We start from the raw sequence: 22,840 nt of genomic DNA, 5'->3' as shown, positions 1-22,840 counted from the left end.
AAAACCTGTACAGAAAAACCCAAATCACAGAGTCATTTAAGTGTAAAGAAAAAGCCAATTATTGCTTAAAGAGTATTTGTAGAAAATATCCGTTGAATATAGAGAAATAACAGCATATTCATAAAATTTTTTTAAAAAGTGTGCACGACAGTGATTTTAACACTTCTAATCCAATGGAACTAACATTTTAAAGTATAATTATGGCCAGGCACGGTGCCTCATGCCCATAGTCCCAGCTACTTGAGAGGCTGAGGCACGTGGATCACTTGAGCCCAGGAGGTGGAGGCAGCAGTGAGCCCTGATCATGCCACTGCACTTCAGCCCAGGTGATGGTGTGAGACCCTGACTCTAAAAAATACAATTATGGTTACGGTTCTTGGGCAGAGTGGAATTCAAACAGGTTAACCTGAAAGATCAGTAGGGTTCTAAATCCAGGATAAATTATTTTCAGAAAAAGAATAACTTTTTGAATCTTAATTTAAATTGTTAAATGTTCCTGTGAGTAACACTCATCAGCGTGATTGTGACTGGTATGGCTGCATGGAAGCTTCCCTGTGGCATTAATCATAAAATGCTGGATTGGGGTTTGAATCTTCAAGGTATAAGAAGGACCTAGTCTCAAGTAATAGATTCACCAAAATGTAACACCACTAGCCCCCTCCCACCAAAATCTGCTCCAGTCAGAATTACCGTAAGAGCTCAGAAGTGACCTGTGCTTGGCGGCACCGGCCCACTTTCCCAGTGCCGGTTCCTCGCATCCTGGGCGCAGACGGGGTGACCGCCTGACCCCTGGACCCGAGTCACCTTTCCCTGCCCTGGGCTCCTCCTTGAGAGCTTCAAAACAATGCTCGCCCAGGCCGGAGGGCGAAGTCGGCCCATGTGTAAGTCAAGGGAACTGTCCCAGGACTGCAGCCCGGCCAGAAGACGCCCCGCGCCGCCGTCCCAGGCAGCCACCGCTGCCGCCGTGGCCCCCGCAGGCCGCCGTAGGCCCCCGCGGGCCGCCTGACCCCTGCGGGCCGCCGTAGAAGGACCCTCCGGAGGCCGCGCTCTTGAGATGGCCGTCGGGCTACGCTCCCCGCGGCGCCCCGGCTGAGGGCCCGCCAGCGGGCACCTGGCGCCACCGCTGCGTTCCGGTACTAGCACGGGACACGGTCCGGGAGCGGCGGGCCGCGGCCCTGCGCGCGCCGTCTCTCGGGGCGGGGCACCGGGCCCCTTCCGGGGATGGGCCCCGGCGCCCGCGTCGGCCTGGCTGTGCCCGGCCCCTCCCCGCTCGGGCGGGCGCTGCGCCGTGTCCCCGCCCGTCAGTCCGCCCGGCTCGGCTGGCCGCAGAAAGGGCCTGGGCGGCTGCACTGAGAGCTTTACGCCCGGAGGCGTCGGCGCTGCCGCTGGCCCGCGACGGGAACGGGGCGAAAAGGCGGCGGCACCATGTTCTCTCTCAAGCCGCCCAAACCCACCTTCAGGTCCTACCTCCTGCCACCGCCCCAGGTAAACAACCCCTCCCCGCGAGCGCCCGACTCTCCTCTGCGCTTCCGTGGAGCCTCCAGGCCGACCCCCGGGAACTGGAGGACCCCAGGAGGCTGCGCGCGTCTCCCTGCCCACAGCAGCGCGGCTGCTTGATTCCCGGCGCCGCGAAATGCGCCTTCTCGGGAGCCCCCACTGGCTCGGCGAAAACTTGTAAAACTCTTCTGCAGCCATTCTCTGCCCGAAGTTCTGTCGTCCGTAGTTTTGCCGAGTGTTGAGACCCAGGGGAGCCTTGGGAGCTGGGGTTTTCTTTAGTTTCCAACCCATCGACCCTCCCTCTTATGACCGCCAGCATGATTGCAGCGCTTGGGGTCACTGGTCGAGGCGGTTACCCGTCTGTCATAAATGTGAACACCTGGAAGCGACACTGGCAGTTTAAACATTTTTTATTATCAGGCTTCCAAGTCGATAATGAGCAGATCTTAAAAACAGCTCGGTTAATATGTGAAAGAATTTAAATGGGGGGGCTGTGTGTCTTTCGCATGTGTCATCACTTAGAAAACAACATTTGCTGTAGCATTTTACGGAGGGTGGGGGGATTGAGATTTTGATTTATTTTGCTAATGTATTTCAGACTGACGATAAGATCAATTCGGAACCGAAGATTAAAAAACTGGAGCCAGTCCTTTTGCCAGGTAAACATTAGTTAGGATTCTAACAGATACTTTAGCAAGTATTTTGGTTTAAGATTATTCTGCCGACTAGTAGTATCATGTGGTTAACTTCCCTTCTCTCATTAAACTTTCTCCAGTTAAAAGTCTAGTGACTGAGAGGAGAAAAAGGAACTGTCAAGAATGTCATTACCTCATTTCCTTTTTTGTCTCCCGAATTTCTTTTTGAAAAGATGTATATGTTTAATTGCTTGGGTAGTAAAAGTACTCTTTGCTGACGTGTTTGCCACTTATTGCATTAATGATTAATAAATCATTTTAATGCATTTTGATAGTATAAAAAGACGCCTTTATTATGTGTGTGTCTCTATACCAATAACAGAGCTTAGTGAACTTTGAATTACTTGCTTGGCAATTGTTTTTTGAAGTTGTCAGCTGTATTTGCAAATTTGCTTGTTTCAGTTTAGAACCAGGCTTTTCCCAGCAGAGACACTTAATTGACATTTGGGGCCAGATAATTCATAGTTGGACGGGCAGGCTGTCCTGTGTATAGCAGCAAAGATGGCCTCCACCCACTAGATGCCAGTAGTAGTACCCTTATCCCCCACCACCTAGTTGCGACCTAGTTGCCACACCAAAATGCCACCAGTCATTGCCAATTTTTTTTTTTGTCCCCCACCTCTGGGGGACAAAAATCTCACAGTTGAGAATCACTGCTTTAGAACAAAATTTGCTATAAGTGACCTTAGAGATGGAAGTAGGGATTGGTGGTAGAAAGGGGTTTGTTTTAGAGCATACAGAATATTGGTATGGTATTTTGAATTGTATAACAATTGTATAATAATTAGGAAAAGTCAGTTGTTTAATGCGATTATTAGGGGAAGTAGCCAGATACTTAGGAAAGCCTGTTTTAAACCTGAAATCGGCCGGGCACGGTGGCTCATGCCTGTAATCCCAGCACTTTGGGAGGCCGAGGCGGATGGATCACGTGGTCAAGAGACCGAGACCATCCTGGCTAACATGGTGAAACCCCGTCTCTACTAAAAATACAAAAAAAATTAGCCAGGCTTGGTGGTAGGCGCCTGTAGTCCCAGCTACTCGGGAGGCTGAGGCAGGAGAATGGCATGAACTCGGGAGGCGGAGCTTGCAGTGAGCCGAGATCCTGCCACTGCACTCCAGCCTGGGCGGCAGAGTGAGACTCCGTCTCAAAAAAAAAAAAACCTGAAATCAAATACTAGTTTGTGTGGCTACTATCAGCATTGTAAAATCTGACTCATTACTTAAAGCCAAATCGGTAAAATAATTAGAATTTTGTAGGTAAAAATTGAACAAATGTGGAAACTTTAAAATTTTAAATATTATATAGGGACAAAATATTAAAAACACCAAACTTTGGTTCCATATGAAAGTTTAAAAAGTGTTTTTTAAACTTTACTATGGGAGTCATAAATATTTTCCCTTGATTTTGTTAGTGCTTTTCACTCAACAGTGTGTACTAATTAATCATTTGTACTTTTCCTCAGAGTGAACAGTAGAATTACTAAGTAACCCTTGCTCCCTGTGTGCTCTGTTTTAGTTTTAGTCACTCTGAGTATTTAAAATGCAGGGACGAGGAAACAGTACTCATCTTGAATGAGTGCCTATGAGCTATTGAACTTTGACTTCGTTTACTCTGAACAGGCCTGGTTCTTAGGCTTTGATTCCTGCACTCTGCATACTATGATTTCACACTCAGAAACAACATGGTCTTAGCTGTAAATGTCAGTGCTTGCTTTTTCATTTTTTTAAAATTTTTTTAAATTTTTTTTTTTTTTTTTTTGAGACAGAGTCTCACTCTTACCTGGGCTGGAGTGCAGTGGCGCGATCTCGGCTCACTGCAACCTCTGCCTCCCAGGTTCAAGCGATTCTCCTGCCTCTGTCTCCCAAGTAGCTGGGATTACAGGAGCCCACCACCACACCTGTCTAATTTTTTGTATTTTTAGTAGAAATGGGGTTTCTCCATGTTGGCCAGGCTGGTCTTGAACTCCTGCCCTCAGGTGGTCCGCCCGCCTTGGCCTCCCAAAGTGCTGGGATTACAGGCGTGAGCCACTGCGCCTGGCCACTTTTTTAAAATTAGCTTTTAAATTTAAGATATATGCTAAGAAAAGGTGTTACTAAGTATGCATAAACTTGAAGAACTTTCTCACTGAGGGTTATCAATTCTATAAAATTGCTAAAAGTCAGAGTTTTCTGGGGAAATTGTAAACCCAGTTTCTGACTGTGCTTTTCTTGTCCCAGAAATGGCGGCTAAATCCGAATTATTTTTAGAGAAATTCTAAAAGAGCTGTAACACTAAGTCTGAACCTTTTACTTGCCCATTAAGGAATTCTCTGACCTGTGTTAATTTCTATTGCATTGGCGGCCAAATCATAGCTGACATCTGTACATGCATACATGACGGCTCTATCACCCAGCATTCTGTTTGTACCTGACTTATCCTTACCCAACATTTAGCCGGTCCTGAATTAGGATGTCTTTTGCCCCCTTCCTCTCCCCTTCTGTTCTTACCCTCTCATTCTGGCCTTCCTGCACCCATCCTGGCTGTGTTCTGTCTGGCTGCCCTGTTGTGGTCTCTGTTTCCTGCTTTACCTCGCCTGTCACATCTCTCACTGCTACCATTTGCTCTTTGTTGGCCTGCAGCCTACTACTCTACCCATGAAATCTGGAAGACAAGTGGAAAGTTACCGAAGTATTGGTGATCTAAAGACCTAGACTAGGCTAGAGCTTTTACTAAGAGGGAGTGAATAATATAGTTCTTGCTTTTGTGACTATCAGAATCAATAGAAAACCTGGCCACATCACCTGTGGCTATATACAGGGATGCAGAAGTTATTGTTCAACATGGACACAGGGAGGGGAACATCACACACCGGGGCCTGTCGGGGGGGTTGGGGGTGGGGGATGAGGGAAGGGAGAGCATTAGGACAAATACCTAATGCGTGCGGGGCTTGAAATTCCCGGCGTCATCCCTAGATGACGGGGTTGATGGGTGCAGCAAGCCAGCATGGCACGTATATACCTATGTAACAAACCTGCACATTCTGCACATGTATCCCAGAACTTAAAAAAAAAATAAAAAAAAAAGTAATTGTTAGAGATATGGTATTGCATGCTTTGCTTTGGCATAATGCCTTGGGTCCAAGGGTATCCTACTTCAGTTGCCCAAAGTTTGAACTTCTAATTCAATAAGCAGATGAAAATTAGAACACAAAATGAGTTGTTTATTTGTGTGCTGTCACCGTGTGCACTGTTGGAACTTAAGCCTAATTTCAAAATGATCCTCATCTTTTATTAAGTAAAGAAAACAGAAGAAAATGACTAGTAATTTAATTTAGATTGTGGTTTATGTTAGTAATTTTCAGCTTTCCTGATACATGAAACTCTGAGATGGGTATTGTGCCTACTTCAACTTTGTGGTCTTGATGTCTCACAAAGTGCCAGGAATGTGGTAGACACTGAGATGTTTACTGAGGGACTGAACGAAAGGACCTCTCAGACCACCTGGCTTAAACTGTTACCTTACCCAGGCACACACACAGACTAACTTTCAGATTTAGGAGTAAAGGGAAGACTGTGTTATTTTATGCCAGACATTTCAAGAGATTTATGTCTGAGCCTGGAATTGAAATAGAGTACTCTGCCAAAGTAGTCAGTTTTTGTGTAGGCTTTCTCTTTATCTTCCTCTCATTATGTGAATTTCATTCTTTCAGTGATTATATTGTATATGTGTAAAATCACTCCAATACTTGAAAACTGAGTTTGGCTTTTAAAGTGTGTGTGTGTATATATGTTTGTGTTCCAGTATATATTTGTTAAGAGCATGTAATGCCAGACTCTGTCCTGTTTAGCTGCTGGACTGGTGGATCGGTTCGGTGAGGATGTGAGTATCTCCTGGGTGCCAGGTCTGTCCTGGATAGCGAGAATGCTGGAGGTGTCGTGTGCCTGTATCGCAGAAAGGCCTGGGGTGAGCCCTAAGCTGCCTGTTGACAAGGTAGAAGACTGTGACCTGGATCACTGGTACCCAGATTCCAGCCAGGGCCTGGTATCAGATTTGGATGAAGTTTTTACCAGACCTTGGTCAAAATGAGAAAATTAAGAAAAGTGCAGCTTTCTTTAATAAAGATAAATTTATTTGATTTAAAAGATTGTCTTTTATTCTGAGATTATGTTCTTCTAACTTACTTGGAATAGATACTTTTTTTGTTAAATGTTGGTGATAATAGCTGTAGCTTTAAAAAAGTTTTTAAGTTAACAAAATTAAAAAGTTAAAAACTCTTTATTGGTCCTTTAAATTAGTTTTGCACTATACCTGGTTTGGAATCTAAACTAGAACCTACTAGATGAGATTATTATAATACTATAGATACAATTTTGTGAGCACTCACACAGAGAACATTAATTATTTTGTCTGCCTAGGAGTACTGCCATTTTTTTGTTTGTGTTTTGAGACAGGGTCTCGCTCTGTCACCCAGTTTGGACTGTAGTGGTGTGATCACGGCTTACTGCAGCTTCAACCTCCTGGGCTCGAGTGATCCTCACAGCTCAGCCTCCCAAGTAGCTAGGACTACAGACGTGCGCCACCACACCTGGCTAATTTTTGTATTTTTTGTGGAGATGGGGTCCAACTATATTGCCCAGGCTGGTTTCGAACTCCTGAGCTCAAGCAATTGGCTCACCTTGGCCTCCCAAAGTGTTGGGATTACAGCCGTGAGCCAGCACACCCAGCCCCCTTCCACCATCCTCTGAAAAATGCATCCTCCCTCTTTTGACAAATTATCCTTTCCTAACTAACTCCACCCAACCTTGGGTTCCAGTGTGGCCAGCAAGGTTAATAACCCACCCTGGACTGCAAGCATGAACACAGGTCTGCCTCTGGATGTTGTTAGGTTGGTACTAAGGGAAGAGGTCCTCTTTGGTAATGCTGCAAGTGGCCACAGTTCCAGAAGAATCTGTTGAAAAGAGTGAAGAACCCCAAGGGAATGTACTAATGTGTGTTGAAGTCCCTGGGTTTCATTGTCCTTGCAGTCCAGGTGACACAAAAGCCTTGTATTCTTCTTTTTGCTAAGCTATTACCAGGCATGTTTCTGAACATACTTTGAACGAGGATCCTTAACTAATATAGCTTGCAGATTAATCCTCATAACAGTCTTGTCAGCTAGGATACCAGTTTATCGCCATTTGACAGATGTGAAAACTGTAGTTTGCTGAGGTTAAGTAACTTGCCCAGTGTCACACAGCTAGCAAGGCAGAGCCACAGTTCTCTGTCCGGCTCCCAGGCTGTGCCACTAACTGCTAAGCAGCACGGCCCACCTGGCTGCACTGGTGACACTAGGGTACAGATTTATGCTTTGGAACTGTTGGGGAGTAGATTGGATGTCAGCCTAGAGGGAGTTCTCTAGTGAAGTAAAAAGAGCTCTGTCCTTGTCTTTGCCCTTTTCACAACAGTGACAGATTTTGACCCAGCGTGCAGAAGAACTTTCAGAGAATTTCAGCTGCCAGAAAATGGAATGTCTTAGGGAGGTAGTGGACTTCCTGTTGCTGGCTGTGCCGAAGCACAGTCTGGTGAAATGCCAGCAGCTTTGTATTGAGGATGTAAGATTTGCAGTGAGTGGGGCTTGATGGCCTTTGCTCTCTTCTCACCCCGGGGCATGCTCTTTTTTAAGGGAGAAGAGTTGAAATGCCAAGACTAATGATAATGAATTTGTTCTGCAGGTATTGAGTGTGTGCTTGATGCAGTTTGGCAGAAGGGTAAAATGCTGAGGAGATGGGATCCTGTTCTTAGACAGTTTCAGTTCACTGGGGAGATGCTTCAGTAGAGGAGAGAAAAAGTAGTAAGAGCTCAGAGGAAGGTCATCTAAGCCAGATTTGGGGTAGGGCAGGGGTGACAAGAAAGATCTCTGGAAACAAATGCTTGTGCTCTGAATCTTGAGTGCCCGTTGAGCCTGGGCCCCTGTGCTGAGGCTGTGCGTCAGCTCAGTTCTTTCCCTGTTCCCATCTACAGTGCTCACAGCACTTTCATTCTTGAGATTAACTATTAGATAATGAATGCAGTGATTGTCAGAGTCTTTTGTAATCGGATCAGAAAAGCATACAACCATGGGCCATCTGGGAAATGAAAATAGCCATTGTTGTATAGATGTCTTGTTTATTTTTTACAAGCTCACTGGCCCGTACTGTTCTTGTTTTCTGTCTCACCATACGTCTTATTTCCTCAGTTGGGTTGTGAATTCCTTAAAGGCAAAGACTTTATCTTTCAAGTGTTTTATGTAATTCCTTTTTGTAGGTAGGCTTCATAAATGATTGTAGACTGATTTTTGTAGTATTTTATTTGCGAATGCATTGTTCTTGAAAGACCAAAGGACTTGTAACACACCCTCAGAACAGTGAACAGTGTAACTGTACTATCTTAGCATTAGCTTTATACCTTACCCGTAGAGCCTTAGGAATGTTTGGAGCTGTCCATTCCTTAGGCTTCTGCTGCAGTACCTTAGGCCAGCATTTTCTTACCCCTCCAAACTCCTCACTATCGTTGTCAGTACCGTTCATGAACCTCCATAAATAAAATCCTACTTAAGCAGGATGAAATCCAAATTCTTTAACCTTGTAATTTGCTAACACTGTACCTCACTGACTTCATTTCTCAGTATTTCCCAATATTGATATTTGCTTCAATCATGCCGGTTCCTTGGTCTCTTCCAGATGCCTTATTCCTTATTTAGGACCTTGTTACTGTTATTATCACACATTCTCTACTATCTCAATGCTCTTCTTCCTTCAAGATTTCATTCTACAATTTTTCCTGAGATCAGCACTATACCCTTCCTCCTGCCCCATCCTGTCCTGAGTGCTACTCACTGGATATGGTACTTGCTTTTTTATATTGTGTGTTAGTACCAGCATTAAAGATTTGTGTTTATCTTCCACATAGTTTCAATTTCCTGTAATAACTTTTGAGCCACTTTAATTCCTGAATTTACCTAAAGCTAGGGTGACCAGCTTGTCCCAGTTTGCTTGAGACTGTCCTGGTTTTAGTGCTAAAAATACCACATCCCAGGGAAACCCCTCTGTCCCAGACAAACTGGGGCAGTCACCCTACTGTTAAAAGCCCAAGTTAAGTTATGCTTTTGGCCTCTACACATCCCACAGGTTAATTAGCCACGTGTGCCGTGAGACTTTGCCTTAAACTGTGTTCCAGCCTAAAATGTATGGGAAACATTATTTCTGTCCATCAAACGTGATGAATTTCTAAATGTATAAGGTGTTAGGAAAGATAATACAACATGGTTTTGAGGTCCTCAGGGAGTTAAAAACTTTCCTAGCCATATCATTTGGAGGTTTATTAACTGTAATTGCATTTCCCTTCTTATTTATATTTACAGATGAAAGGGTCTTGAGAAAATAAACTTGGATTTCTTGATTTCTTCCCAGGTGTTAGTAGAAACCTTTGGCTCATCATCCTCTAATTTAGAAGGTTTTTGCTTACCGCACACTGAAGCTAATTTCCTGCTTTTTCTGTCTTCATGAGGCTTCCTTGTGGCATCCTGGGAAGTGCTTGGTGCTGTAAATGGTCCCATCGTGGCTGATGGCATAGCACAGAGCTGGGAGAGATGAGTCTGGTGGGTTCTCACAAGCAGGCCAGCCCGCCGTCTCTAGCACACCACCCTTTTACTGCATAAAAAGCACAGGCATATAGTCTCCCTGAAAACTTCAGATCCTCTAGAGCTTTGAAGCTTTTATTAGGAGTTTTCTCTTCAAGGTCACTTAATTTAACATGTGAACAAGAGCAGTCTCAGTACCTTCTTTTTATATATCCTATCTGGGAAGAGGCCACTTTGTGTCTTCTTTTTCTTCCCTGTGTATAAGCTAGTTTTCTGGCCCAGTGTTTCAGTGCATGGCAGGAGCTTATGACAGCTCCTCTTCAGCATTCCTTTTTTTTAAAATTATGAACAAATAACTTACGTGAGCAGACAGCTGTGCTACATGATCCAAATATTTTAAAGACTGGTTCTGCATGAACAAAATTTAGCATTATCAAATAAAACTCATGTCACTAACTCGACACTTAATTATTGTAATAGGAAGACCCAATTGTAGCATATCCTCAGAAGTGCCCTTCTTTTCTTTCTTCTTCCCCTGTATCCCTCTGTACTTCTGTTCTTTGCTCTTTTCCAAGGGCTCATTTCCATTCTGTAAGAAAAGGCTGTGTGACGCTTAAAAGACCCTGGCCCAGAGAGTCCTTCTTTCACTTTTTTTTTCTTTTTTCTTTTTTTTGGCTGTTGTTAATGTTGTGTCTCTTGTTTATTTTCTTCTTTAGTAGTTTTATTTTGGAATGAATTTGAATTTGTAAGAGTTGTACAAAAGAGGATAGAGTTAATGTGAACTCTTCAGCCAGCTTCCGCTAATGTTAATAGCTTATGTAACCTTGGTGAATTTAGCTCAACTGAGAAACTAACAATACTATTAGCTAAACTGCAGGTTTTATTCATATTTCCCTAGTTTTTCCACAAATGTTCTTTACCTGTTTCAGGTTCACATCCAGGATACTACATAGCATTTAGTTATCGTGTCTCCTTATTCTCAATGTCTCAGTCTGTGACAGCTTTTTCATCTCATCTTTTAAGACCTTGACGTGTTTTTTTCTATTGAATTTGATTTTCTTTTTTTTCTTTTTCTTTCTTTTTTTTTTTTTTTTTGAGATGGAGTCTTGTTCTGTCACCCAGGCTGGAGTGCAGTGGCATGATCTCTGCTCACTGCAACCTCCAGCTCCCGAGTTTGAGCGATTCTCCTGCCTCAGCCTGTTGAGTAGCTGGGATTACAGGTGCGCACCACCAGGCCCAGCTAATTTTTTGTGTTTTTGGTAGAGACGGGGTTTTACCGTGTTGGCCAGGCTGGTTTCGAACTCCTGACCTCAAGTGATCTGCCTGCCTCAGCCTCCCAAAGTGCTAAGATTACAGGCGTGAGAATGAGATTTTTATTTTGCCTCAAATAATACATATTAAAGCTCTTTAAACATAGAAATATACTACTACAAAAGGAAAAATTTTATAATTACTAGATTTCTGTTCTAACAAACCACCCCCTAGAAACGTCATCAAATTGACTTTTAAAAATGTAGACGTAATTTCAGACTTAGAGAAAAGTTGCAAATAACAGAAGAATCTGTGGATACCCTTTCCTTAGATTCCCCAACAAAACCTTGACGCTTTGGAAGATTATTACTCAGGTAGTGTCTTGTAGTATGTCTCTTGGTTTGGATTTGTCCGATGTTTTCTTTTGATTAAGCAGAGGTTATGGATTTTGGGAAAGACCCACAGAGGTGGTATCCTTTGCCCTTGTGTCATGTGAGCAGGCACAAGACATCAACATGATTGGTTATTGGTGAGGTTAACCTCGATCACTTCAGGTTAAAGTGATATCTGTCAGGTTTCTCCTCTAGAAAGTGACTGTTTTTCCTTTTCTGTACTGTTTGTTAGAAACAAATCACTAAGTGCAGCCCACATTCAAGGGATTGGGAATTAAGCTCCACTTCCTGGAGAGAGGAGAATCACAAATTTATGGGCATACCTTAAAACTACCACGGTAATTAGTCAATACTTTTGGGAAGATAGCTTTGTGCTTATACAAATAACCTGTTTCTCCTTAAAGTTTGGCTCTCTGAATTTAGCATTCATCAATGCATGTTGCACACAGCAATCATTCAGTCTATGACTTTGAGTCCATGATAGTTTCTTGATCTTTACTGTAATGTTCTAATCATGATTTTGTTTCCTTATTCCTCCTACATTTATTAATTGGAATTCTTCTGTAAGGAAGATTTGTCTCTTCTCCGCCATTTATTTATTTATTATTCAGTCATCTGTTGACAACAGTATGGATTCACAGATACTTTTTAATTTACTTTCTAATCCGGCATTTTTGTTATTTCTTTTGTTGCTCAGATTGTTCCAGCTTTGGCCATTGGGAGTTATTTCATGTTGGCTCTTGTATCCTTTGGAAATGCCGTCCCCCCGCTTTTTTTCACCCCCACTTCCGTATTTTCTGGTATTCTGGCATTACCGGAGGCTACAGACTCATCTTCTGTTTCCCCTGCCCCAGCCTTGGAATCAGCCATTTCTCTAAAGAGCCCTAGTTCTTTTTATTGGAAAATGGTATTTTAAAAGCAAGAGCTGGGTACTGAGTGTGTATGTTGTTGCTGGAGCGTCACTGCTTTTAGCACTTCCAGAGGGCAGAGCTAGAAAACATACACACATGTACCAACCCAGGTGTACACACATCTGTTACTGCATGTCTATTTGTATATTTATTAAGGCAAGCATAAGTTCATTCTGCTATCTCAAACTCTTAATCTAGCCCCTCGGGGTTCATTTCCAGATTCTTGCTTTTGCTTTTTGTTGATGGAGTACGGGCAGTACAGCAGTTAAACCTGGTTTCCATATTTACTTTCTGCTGAGTGCTGTAGCTCATTGGTGAGAAAGGGATCTTTTGACTTGACTCGCATGGACACATTCTAGTAGGAAGGTTGTCTGTCCTCATCACTCCTGTGAGTGGTCCTCTAGAGCTCTTTGAAATGGCTACAACATTGCAGATCAAAAACACCTGCTTTTCAGGTGCTTCACTTCTCACCTTTCAGATGGGACATGCCCAGTTGTATCTTCTAAACCTTGTTTCAGATAATTTTAAGAGTTGTCGCTTCAGTAACCATCTCTAACACAGGGATCAGCAAACCTTTTCTGTGAAGTGCAGTAAATGTTTTAGGCTTTGCGGACCATAAGGTATTTGTTTCAAGTACTCAGCTCTGTCTTTGTCCTGTGAAAGCAGCCATAGATGGCACATGAACGAATGAGTATGGCTATGTCTTACTAAAATTTTATTTACAAAAACAAGGTTTTGTATTTGGCCCGTGGGCCATGGTTTACCATCTGTTGGACCCATTAAGTATATTCTCCTCCTCTTCTTTGTCTCATTCTCACTGCGTTCATAGGCTTGATATGTTAACATTCGTGCATCAGTAAAAGAATCTGGCTTCTAGAGAAGAAGGGCTGTCCATGGGCATTTGACTCCTAAATACAGTTTGTTTATGGTACTAGTGTGGCCACAAGGCTCTGCCACACAAGCTCTGTCTCTTCCTTCCTGTTATTACTTCTGCTTCCCTTCTCAGGAACCTGAAATCATATGGTAGTTTGTTTGTTTAAGTGATTCTTTTTTTTTTGAGATGGAGTCTAGCTCTGTTGCCCAGTCTGGAGTGCACTGCAACCTCCACCTCCTGGGTTCAAGCAGTTCTCCTGCCTCAGCCTCCCAAGTAGCTGGGGCTACAGGTGCGCACCACCACGCCTGGCGCACCACCACGCCTGGCTAAATTTTTTTTTTTTTAATAGAGATGGGTTTCACCATGTTGGCTCAGGTGGTCTCAAACTGACTTCAGGTGATCCACCCGCCTCAGCCAAAGTGTTGGGATTACAGATGTGAGCCACCACGCCCGGCCTTTAAGTGAATTTTTATTTGAGTATAACATGCATAACAAATTTGTATGGATCATAAGTCTTAGAAGTGGATGAATTTTTGTAGCAAGGTTTGAAGAGTCTGTTTTTAGATGAGTTTGCTAAGGTGGCACAGTATGTGATGATTCCGTGTAAAGAAGTCATTGTTACAGGGCTGTGTCCTCTATCTGAACTGGCATGGTTAGTTTAGTTGTTTAAATTGAGGGCCTGCTTACAATTCGTATCTAAGATTTACTGGAGAGGAGAAAGGCTTGAGTATTCAGTGGCCCAGAATCTGATATGGGAATTGGTAAGGTTTATGTTCAAGGAGCCAGAGAAGATTTAAATTTTATGTATTTGAATTACTCAGTGCGTCTATATATATATATATATTTGGTCATCTTAAATTTTTTTTTCTCATTAGAATTCAGTTAAGGCCAATATTTGAACTTTAATAAGTTTTGGTACTTGCTACACTGCAGTACATTTAATTGTATGTAATTATAGGGAAAGACTATGGGAATTGAAGTCAGAACACTTGGTTATAAGTGCCAAGTCCACTACTTCTTTTTAAGATCTTAGGAAAGTGATTTAACCTCTTTGGGTGCAAATCCTTTATCTATGTATTAAGGAAACCATCTGCGTTCCTCACCTTACAGGTTGTTGAAAGAACCAGACAGGACAGATGTCCTATTTATAGCTCTTTAATGCATATGTAGGCAAGCAGTGGCAGTTCTGTGACTTTTCTCTAACTTACGTATCATTTACCCAAACAGCCCTTATCTTCCAGCCAGCTTGGCTGCTTAGCCATATTGAATTACTAGTTTCTCTTATCTAGAACAACTTCTGCCCAACTCATGGTGGACAGAACCAAGTGTCATGAAGTGATTTTATTCATTCTTGCATTCAGCACTCTTTTCACAGGCACCTACCCTGTGCCAGACACTGTTCGAGGCACTAACATTTCAGCAGCGAATAAAGTCAGTCCATCTTCTACCCTCATGGAGCATATAATCCTGAGGGTAATGCAGGCATTAATTTAAAAATATATAAATATAATTGTAGCTATGATGAGTGCTGGGAATACAATGCTTTGATATGGGAATGTAAACTAGATAGGAAGATTTTTTTAAAGAGGCATTCCCTAGACAGTGGTTGGACTAAGGTAGAAGAAAAGAATATTCCATGAAATGGGAAGAAGCATGGTCCCATGAGGGATTAATAGGCCGCCACTGTGGGCAGAGCAGTGAGGGTGAGGAAGACTGGTAGCTGGCTGGGTATGCAGGGCTCCCAGCCATGAGAGGGAGGCTTGTCTTCAAAGTGGAAGTTAACTCAAGCTGTTGGCACTGTGAATTTGACATGAGCAGATTTTAGGTAAATGTTAAGGGGCAGTTACTAAAACTAGCCTTGTACATTTTTAAGAACTTCGAATAAAAGTTATTGCAGCTCAAATTTGTTGTAACCTATTTGTTAAAGAGAGGATTGTTTTGAGACTATAGTTTCATTCTTCATGAATTGGTAGGAGTTTGGAGTTTGTCAGCAAACATTCTATCGGGCTAAAGGTTTTTATAATGAAAGAAATAGGCAAAGTGGATCAGTACACTCACTTTTCTACCATTGACCCTGGAGACAGATGGCTTAAAATGTTCTGCGTCTAGTTGACTTTTAGATCTTGAAATTAAGGTTTAATGATGACCAAGCTTTAAATAAATTGTAGAAAAGTATTCTTTCAAAAGTACATTATAACTTTTATATTGGTTTCTTATATTTATTTCTTTTAATCTTTTAACTCAAACTATGTTTTAAGGTTTTGTTGCCTACTAAGTTATAATCTGAGTGCAGAAGGAAACTTGATTTGGCTTTATGGAATACATTTTACATTCAGTGAAGCTGAGCTCTGTTTCTCATTCCTTACAAAAGGAATCAAAGGCATTGGTTTGAGAGATCAAGTCATGTGTTAATAAAACACAAATATTCCATCAAGTAATACTCTGAAGGAGCAGGTGTAGTTTATTTCTTCTCCAGAAAGTCTTCCAGCAGATAAATAATGAGAGGTAGTATGGCATAGGAAAAAAGTACACTGAAGTCAGCCTTTCTAGTTCAACCAGCTCAGACCCCTGAGCTATTTTTGTCTCAGTTTTACGCCTTGGAGAACAATGCCTTGTCATTACTGTTCACTTTATGACCATACGGTGCCTGGCACCTGGTGGGCAATCGGTGAATGTTTTCACTATCCTCATCCTTGCCCTCATGAAACACTCCTTCTAGGTCCCACAAAGACCGTTGGTATTTTATGACAAAGTACCTTACAAATATTTTTCTTTTTTTAAAGGAGAAATTGTCGTAAATGAAGTCAATTTTGTGAGAAAATGCATTGCAACAGACACAAGCCAGTACGATTTGTGGGGAAAGCTGATATGCAGTAACTTCAAAATCTCCTTTATTACAGATGACCCAATGCCATTACAGGTGTGTTTTATTAGTACACTGTTGCATTCTATCAGGCTTTCAACTCTAAGTGGTACATATTATATAAAACATAGGTATGGAAAAATTATAGTAAAAGTATTAGGTAATGCAATGTTTGGGATAAATTATATTAAGATTTAAAGTAAAGTTTAAGAAGAATGTTGGAACTTGCTAGAGGAGTATTAGTGAGAGGATTGTAAGTCACCTTGCTTTATTTATCCTCTGTGATTGTTCGTTATATGTCCTTTTCATTAAGGAGGTTATTCCCTCTGTTGCAGATCTTTTAACCTGCTTATAAAACTGACATAAAGAGAAAAGGTTGTTTGCTAAATGATTTTATAAATGCCACACATTTTAGTGATTTCATAGGTTTTTTTATTGTTGGGTTTTTGATTTTTTTGTTTTGAGCCTGGATCTCGCTCTGTCTCCCAGGCTGGAGTGCAGTGGCATGATGTCGGCTCAGTACAACCTCTGTCTGCTTCCTGGGCTCAAGCTATCCTGCCACCTCAGCCTCCAGAGTAGCTGGGACTACAGGTGCATGCCACCACTCCCGGCTAACTGTTGCATTTTTTTGTAGAGATGGGGTTTTGTTATGATGCCCGGACTGGTCTTGAATTTCTGAGCCCAAGCAATCTGCCTGCCACCCCCTCCCAAAGTGCCAGAGGACGGGCCACTGCACCCAGCTACCTTTTTTTTTTTTTTTTTTTAAACTAATTAGAGTTCTTTTCCTAAAAAGTTAAATTCTAATTTCTAGGAAGAGTGAAGAATAGTATCGATTTAAAAATTTTCAGTAGCCCTCTTGCTATTTTATGTTCTTACTGGAAAGTAATAGTTCCATGTAATTTTGGTTTTTAGAAGTTCAGGCATTCATTTGATTAACTTAAAAACCCTGGACTTTTCTGTCAGCCATTTTGTATTTTGTTTTATAAAGTATTATACACACTTACCCCTAGATCTTTCTTTATAGTAATTGTTCTTTAATGAAATATTGGCATATGAACTGTAAACTTTTAAATTTAAGGATCTAATAGTTTAGTGTAAGTATATTTCATGTAGTCACTCACTAATTTACCATAATTATTATACTGTACAAATATTTATTGTACTGTATATTTGTGTGTTCATTACAGTCTTATGTAGGTATATTTAGACTAAATTTAAGGCACTTAAAGATACCCACTGTGTAGGGACAGTAGCTTATTTGGATGTAGGCTTGTGTGTTTCTCTTTGTTTTTAGCTTCATAATGATCATTGGCCCCAGACTTCACTGTAAATGAGAAGCAGATACCTGGAACAGCTTAAATCCAGTACCACTGTTAGGAAAAAGTAAACCAGTGCCCTACTGACAGCAGATTGATAGTGTTAACTACGTCCTTAGTTTGAACATGCAAAACCTTTTCTAAAGGTTTTTATTTCTAGTAGACTTTGTGCTTTAAAAAGATAGTTATTTTGCACTTTAAAATCTTCATTGTGAAAATCAAACATGATTTTACCCACTTAAAATCTGATGACCTAAGAGCCCTTTTTTCTTTAATATGTTGTGGCCAGCTTATCCAGATCTAGACATGCAAATGCTTGCCGATAAGGTGATTGATGATATTCCCTATCTTAGGTATTATAATAAGATTGTTGTGTACATTTTAACCTAATTTCTATCTGTCAACATTGGAATGGCCCTAGCTACCTAGACAAAAGCTTTTTGTGCTTTTTAGAGATAACTGTCACAGTTTATTATCACAGTTTAAGGCTTATACTACCATTGTGAGATTATTGGGAAAAGAATTAATATGAACATAATTTTTTATTCCAGAAATTCCATTACAGAAACCTTCTTCTTGGTGAACACGATGTCCCTTTAACATGTATTGAGCAAATTGTCACAGGTACGTAGTATTCCGTACATACTCTAAAAGTCAATTCCACTCTGGAAGTATTATTGGAAAAGTCATACCTCTCAAAATACTTGGATTGGCGTTTTATTTCTGTAAGTTTACTTTTGCCATTTTTTTGAGTCCCGGGAACATAAAGAGGAATATGTCAATAAATTATTTTAAAAGGAAGATATAAAATGTATAACTTTTCATAGTTTCTAGGTTTTTTGTCCTCTTTTTAATTAAAATTAATCATTAAATGTATCTAGATGGTGGTTTTATGCAAATAATCATTTAAAATATCTTCCAAAGCAAAGTTAAAACCAACCCCCAAGTTCTAGGAATTACAAGTATGAAACATTCTAGACAAACAGAGCTCAAATGTTGGGTGACCTTCCAATTATTTTCACTAAGAATTTGTATTAAAGGGTGAGTAACAAATAACTGTTACGCATTTTATTTTCTCTATTTTTTTTTCTTTTTTAGTAAATGACCACAAGAGGAAGCAGAAAGTCCTAGGCCCCAACCAGAAACTGAAATTTAATCCAACAGAGTTAATTATTTATTGTAAAGATTTCAGAATTGTCAGATTTCGCTTTGATGAATCAGGTCCCGAAAGTGCTAAAAAGGTAATACTGTTAAGGTTTATCAAGTTCTGGGTTCTGTACTGTGTTTACTGATTTCAATTCCGTATGGCAGTTTTCATTTCTCAATTGCTCAGATGTTTTTTAGGGGAAGTTATCAGACATCTTCTTAAGTAAAGTCAAAGCCAAGAATATTAATAGAACTATTTTCTTGGATTGGTTTATGGCAGTTTTAAAGTGTTCTATATAATTTTTTATCAGCTTCTCAAATATTAAAGACTCTTACGTGGAAATTAGCATTTTTTTACATAAAGATCATTACTTGTCAGTTTCTTGGTTAAAAGGTTGAAAAGTTGGTGATATACTGTAATTAAGGTTTGATTAGGCTTTTAATTCAGTACTGCAGAACTTACCAACAAACTGTAAGCTAGACTTATGTTACATAAGATTTAGGTAAATATATAATTACGGGAAAGGCCTAGTAATTATTAGTGGTTTAAAGAAATATTATGAATTGAGTGACACTCAACAGGGGCAACACAAAGCTAGTAACTTTTTAACTGCCTTATTTTTCCACAGCCTTCCAGATAATGACTTATTACCCTACTTGTAAGAGTCAAGGGCATGTTTTCCATGTTTTGCTTTGCCAGAGGAGTGAAGCTGGTAGACCTAATATGCCCCCCGTTCCAGTCTGTGCTGCAGCAAATGCAGAGTCACAGACTTTCCAGTAGGAAGCTTGTGCGTGTGTATGGGAATAGGGCAGCAGTATCTTAGTATAATAGGACATGGCTTTCTCTCAGAATGGAGGCAGTCTTTGCACCACCAAGCAATGAGTGCCTTTTTTTTTCCATGGTTAGTCAACTGACTGCAGTAAATCTTCTGTTGATACCAAAACAAGGCTGGCAAAAATACTGTAAGGCAGCTGTCTTCATATACTTTGGTGAAGAGGTGGTAGATTTGTTTTTAGATTGAGAACCAACAGTTTCTTCACAGGAAGGCAAGCAGGAGATGAATATATGAAAATACATCTGAAAATATGTGACTGTCTAGCAGAGTAGAGTGGTTGTAGGCTCCTCTATGGGTAAAAGTTTTCAAATAGTCTGTATAACCATCTCTCAGCAAGCTGCATTATTGAAAACTCAACTAGATAACTCTTAAAGCCTCTTTCACCTGTTCAGTTGTGCTGTTTGTGATTTTGGCATTTTACTAACTTAAAGTGCCTATTATATAGAAGGACTTTAGAATTCATGATGTATTAGACTGTACATAAAATATTTCAGACAGGTTAATTCCTCAAGCTTATTTATATTTGTAATTTAATTGATCAAAGCATCAAAGACCTGCTTATGAAAACCTTAAGATGTGTAGCATCTCAAGATTAGGGACATCACAGAACTTGCTAGATTGAGTTAGGACAGCATATTCCTAAGGAAGAAATTGATGCAATTGACCGGATCTCTTTCGGAAAGTTAAATTCTCCCTCTTTTACTGTATTTTTCAGTTGACACTATTTTAATGAGTGGAAATAATAATTATTTGGCCTAGTTCTTGAAACATCTGTAGTACTTGTTGGTCATTTTTCATGTTGAGGCAGTGTGCTAAATTTTGCAAGTAGAAAGAAGGGTAAGATGCAGTTTCTTGCCCTAGAGAACTTAAATCTAGTGAAGAAGATAAAGCATGAACAAATGAAAAGTAATGGTACAAAGTGGCAGCATAAAATCAACTACACAAATAGTTGATTTCCAGATGAACAGAGCATAATAAGTGCTGTGGAAATTCAGAATATCCCCTATGTGTTGTGCTGCTGGTTCATGAAGAGGGCCTTACTAAACCGTCTGCACAAAACAAGCCAGTCCCTCATATGCCCTTTCCTAAGACCAAGTTACAGACAAAAATCTTTTTCCCAGTATCCTAAAATATAAAAAGCATGTGAGTCTCTGTCTTGTATAGCCACGGGGGTTGCAGGGCAGGGGAGGGTGCAGGAAAAAAAAATAGATGCAATGAGAATATAAATAGTTTTTTTGGGATTTACGCATTTCAAACAGGGTTAAGTTGTATGTGGCTACCAAAGCTTGACGGCTTTGTGAGTTAAAAACAAAAATTATGGCATATTCTTTTATTTCAAATGAAAAGTTTTCATCTAAAATTCGGTAGCAGTTAGGAAATTATGGCTCATTTTTACCTCCTGGAAGCTTGGAATACTGTTTTCTCTGGAAAATGCTTTGCTATTTTATCAGTTGCTTTAAAATGATGAAATGCATGTTTGGAGTTCTCTGGTGGGTAAACCGTTGATTCATTTTGAAATACCTAAGCCATTTACGTTTTTGTTTTGAAAAATGAAATTCAAAAATACTAAACTGGTTCACATTTTGTTAAATGTTCTGAACCCTTCTGGTTGTCTTGTTGGTGTTGTTTCAATTGTATTATGACAAAATTAGATTGCTTTGGGCACTTGTACTCATTAATATTCATCCTCATTATCCTCGAGCTGTCACAGGAAAATAGTGATATTTGGGAAAGGTCTGTATAAAGAAAGAAGGAATTTGATGGTGCAGAATTGGACATCTAACCTCATAGCAACTTAGAACCACCATTTTCTTTTGCAGAACCTTTGCTCAAAACTGAAGGACAAAATAATAAAGGTTGTTTTTAATGATTTATCTATATATCTGTCTGTGTAGATAAATATATAGATACACATGAGTGACAAGTGAAATACATGCCTTTTGTCTCCACTTTGTTCTCTGATTAGTTGGTTGTGAATCACTTCTTCAGGAATACTTTATAGAAGTGAATTCCATTCATCTGATTAAAGAACAAGTTGTCCTTTTTATGAACTGTCATTTTTTACTTGAATCTGGTACTGTTTTTTGGTGGCTTTCAGGCCACAGAAATAAACCACTTTTGTTTGCAAACGAGATAGAACTTAATGAGGTTTGAGTGTTTCCTGGATTTGAGCTTCTTCAGTACTGCACCCCAGGTGATCTTAGGAAAGAAACCATCCACTGTGGGTACTTCTGGCTTCTGTCCAGAGAAGATTATGAGCTTTGGTCCAAAAATTGATTTAAAAGTAGTTTACTTCTTTTTCTCCAATAAAATATTTGCCATAATTTAATGTCTTTAATACCAACATTTTCTTCATTTCCTATGGTAGCCAGGACAAATGAAGTATTTCAGATCTTTCAAAAACTCTTAGGATGAAAGGTAGGAATTTGGACTTAGGTTTTTAAAATAGTGTGTATGTAAAAGTGCAAAGAATGGGGCCCTGGCTTTCTCTTCTCGGAGTGTTCCACAGTAACAACATGAAGACAATCCAGGTACACAAGTTTGTATGTGCCTTAGTCTGTGTGTCCAAAGAGGCCCCTTACTTAGGTCATATGAACACAAGTTATACACTTGAAATTCACTACTGAAAAACAATGTATTTAGTTCGAGTTCTGCCACCCCAAAAAAATCAACGAGTGATTCAACTGACTTGCAGTTTTACAATATTTTTATAGACTTCTTTCAATGTAGATGCTTTTGGACATACTCATTTGTTTCCTAACCTGATGTGATATTGTGCTATTTTTAAGGGGCTTTTAAAAAATACGCTGTGTTGGGTTTTGCCTTCAAAATAGGCTTTATTTCTTTTTTGCCTCATGGCCACAAAAAAAGGATGTCCATGATCAATGATCTGTGAATTTCTTTTCTGTAAACAGAAAGAGCATGTAACTGCTTTCTAATTGTTTTGGAGAATGTGATAGACATTAGTATTATTATTATTGGCTTGGAGCATTTTCCTTAATATGTTGGTAACTACTTTAGTCAGTGAATATTAGTGTAGCCACTGTTGGACACAGAGCACCGTCAGAAAGCTACTGAAGTGGTGCTGCAAAGTGCAGACATCTTCAGATCTTTACTCAAGTCTGTGCAGAGAGGTCTTTCTTGGTCTCCTTCTCTACTTTTTAGCCTGTCTCCCTCTTCTCACTATAACACTTCATATTCCCCTTCCCTGCTCTATTATTTTTCTCTTTTAGCATTCATAGTTATCTAACTTTCTGTATTTTTTCTCTTTATCTTGTTTAGTGTCTGTCTTCCCACTAGAATGTAAGCTTCATGAGGACAGGGATTAGTGTCTGTTTTGTTCACTGCATCTCTAGGGCTTACAACATTGTAGGTACTCAGTAAATATTTGTTAAATCAATGTGAAATGTGTCATTTATCCTTAAGGAATTGACCTTCATGGTAGAAGTATAACAGAACCACCTATATCCTACTTTTCATCC

At 40.3% G+C, this 22,840-nt stretch overlaps 1 protein-coding gene across 3 annotated transcripts in view; it reads left to right on the top strand.

The window, feature by feature from the left end:
* Positions 1–1,045: 1,045 nt before the first annotated feature.
* The window catches only part of MTMR10 (myotubularin related protein 10), a 53,005-nt gene continuing 31,210 nt past the window's right edge, over positions 1,046–22,840 (top strand). For 2 of the 3 annotated variants that reach the window (XM_003809566.6, XM_034938451.3), the window contains exons 1-5: positions 1,046–1,485; positions 2,096–2,156; positions 15,981–16,117; positions 17,928–18,000; positions 18,475–18,617. In XM_003809566.6, coding sequence (XP_003809614.1) covers positions 1,426–1,485; positions 2,096–2,156; positions 15,981–16,117; positions 17,928–18,000; positions 18,475–18,617 — 474 coding nt within the window. In that variant the 5' untranslated portion in view covers positions 1,046–1,425. The remainder of the gene's footprint in view (positions 1,486–2,095; positions 2,157–15,980; positions 16,118–17,927; positions 18,001–18,474; positions 18,618–22,840) is intronic. The other variant, XM_008961818.5, reaches the window with a different exon arrangement.

The sequence above is a fragment of the Pan paniscus genome, chromosome 16 (assembly GCF_029289425.2).
Source record: "Pan paniscus chromosome 16, NHGRI_mPanPan1-v2.0_pri, whole genome shotgun sequence".
Taxonomy (NCBI): Eukaryota; Metazoa; Chordata; class Mammalia; order Primates; family Hominidae; genus Pan; species Pan paniscus.
Note: the sequence above shows the minus strand (reverse complement) of the source record. Positions and strands in the feature narration are given on the sequence as shown.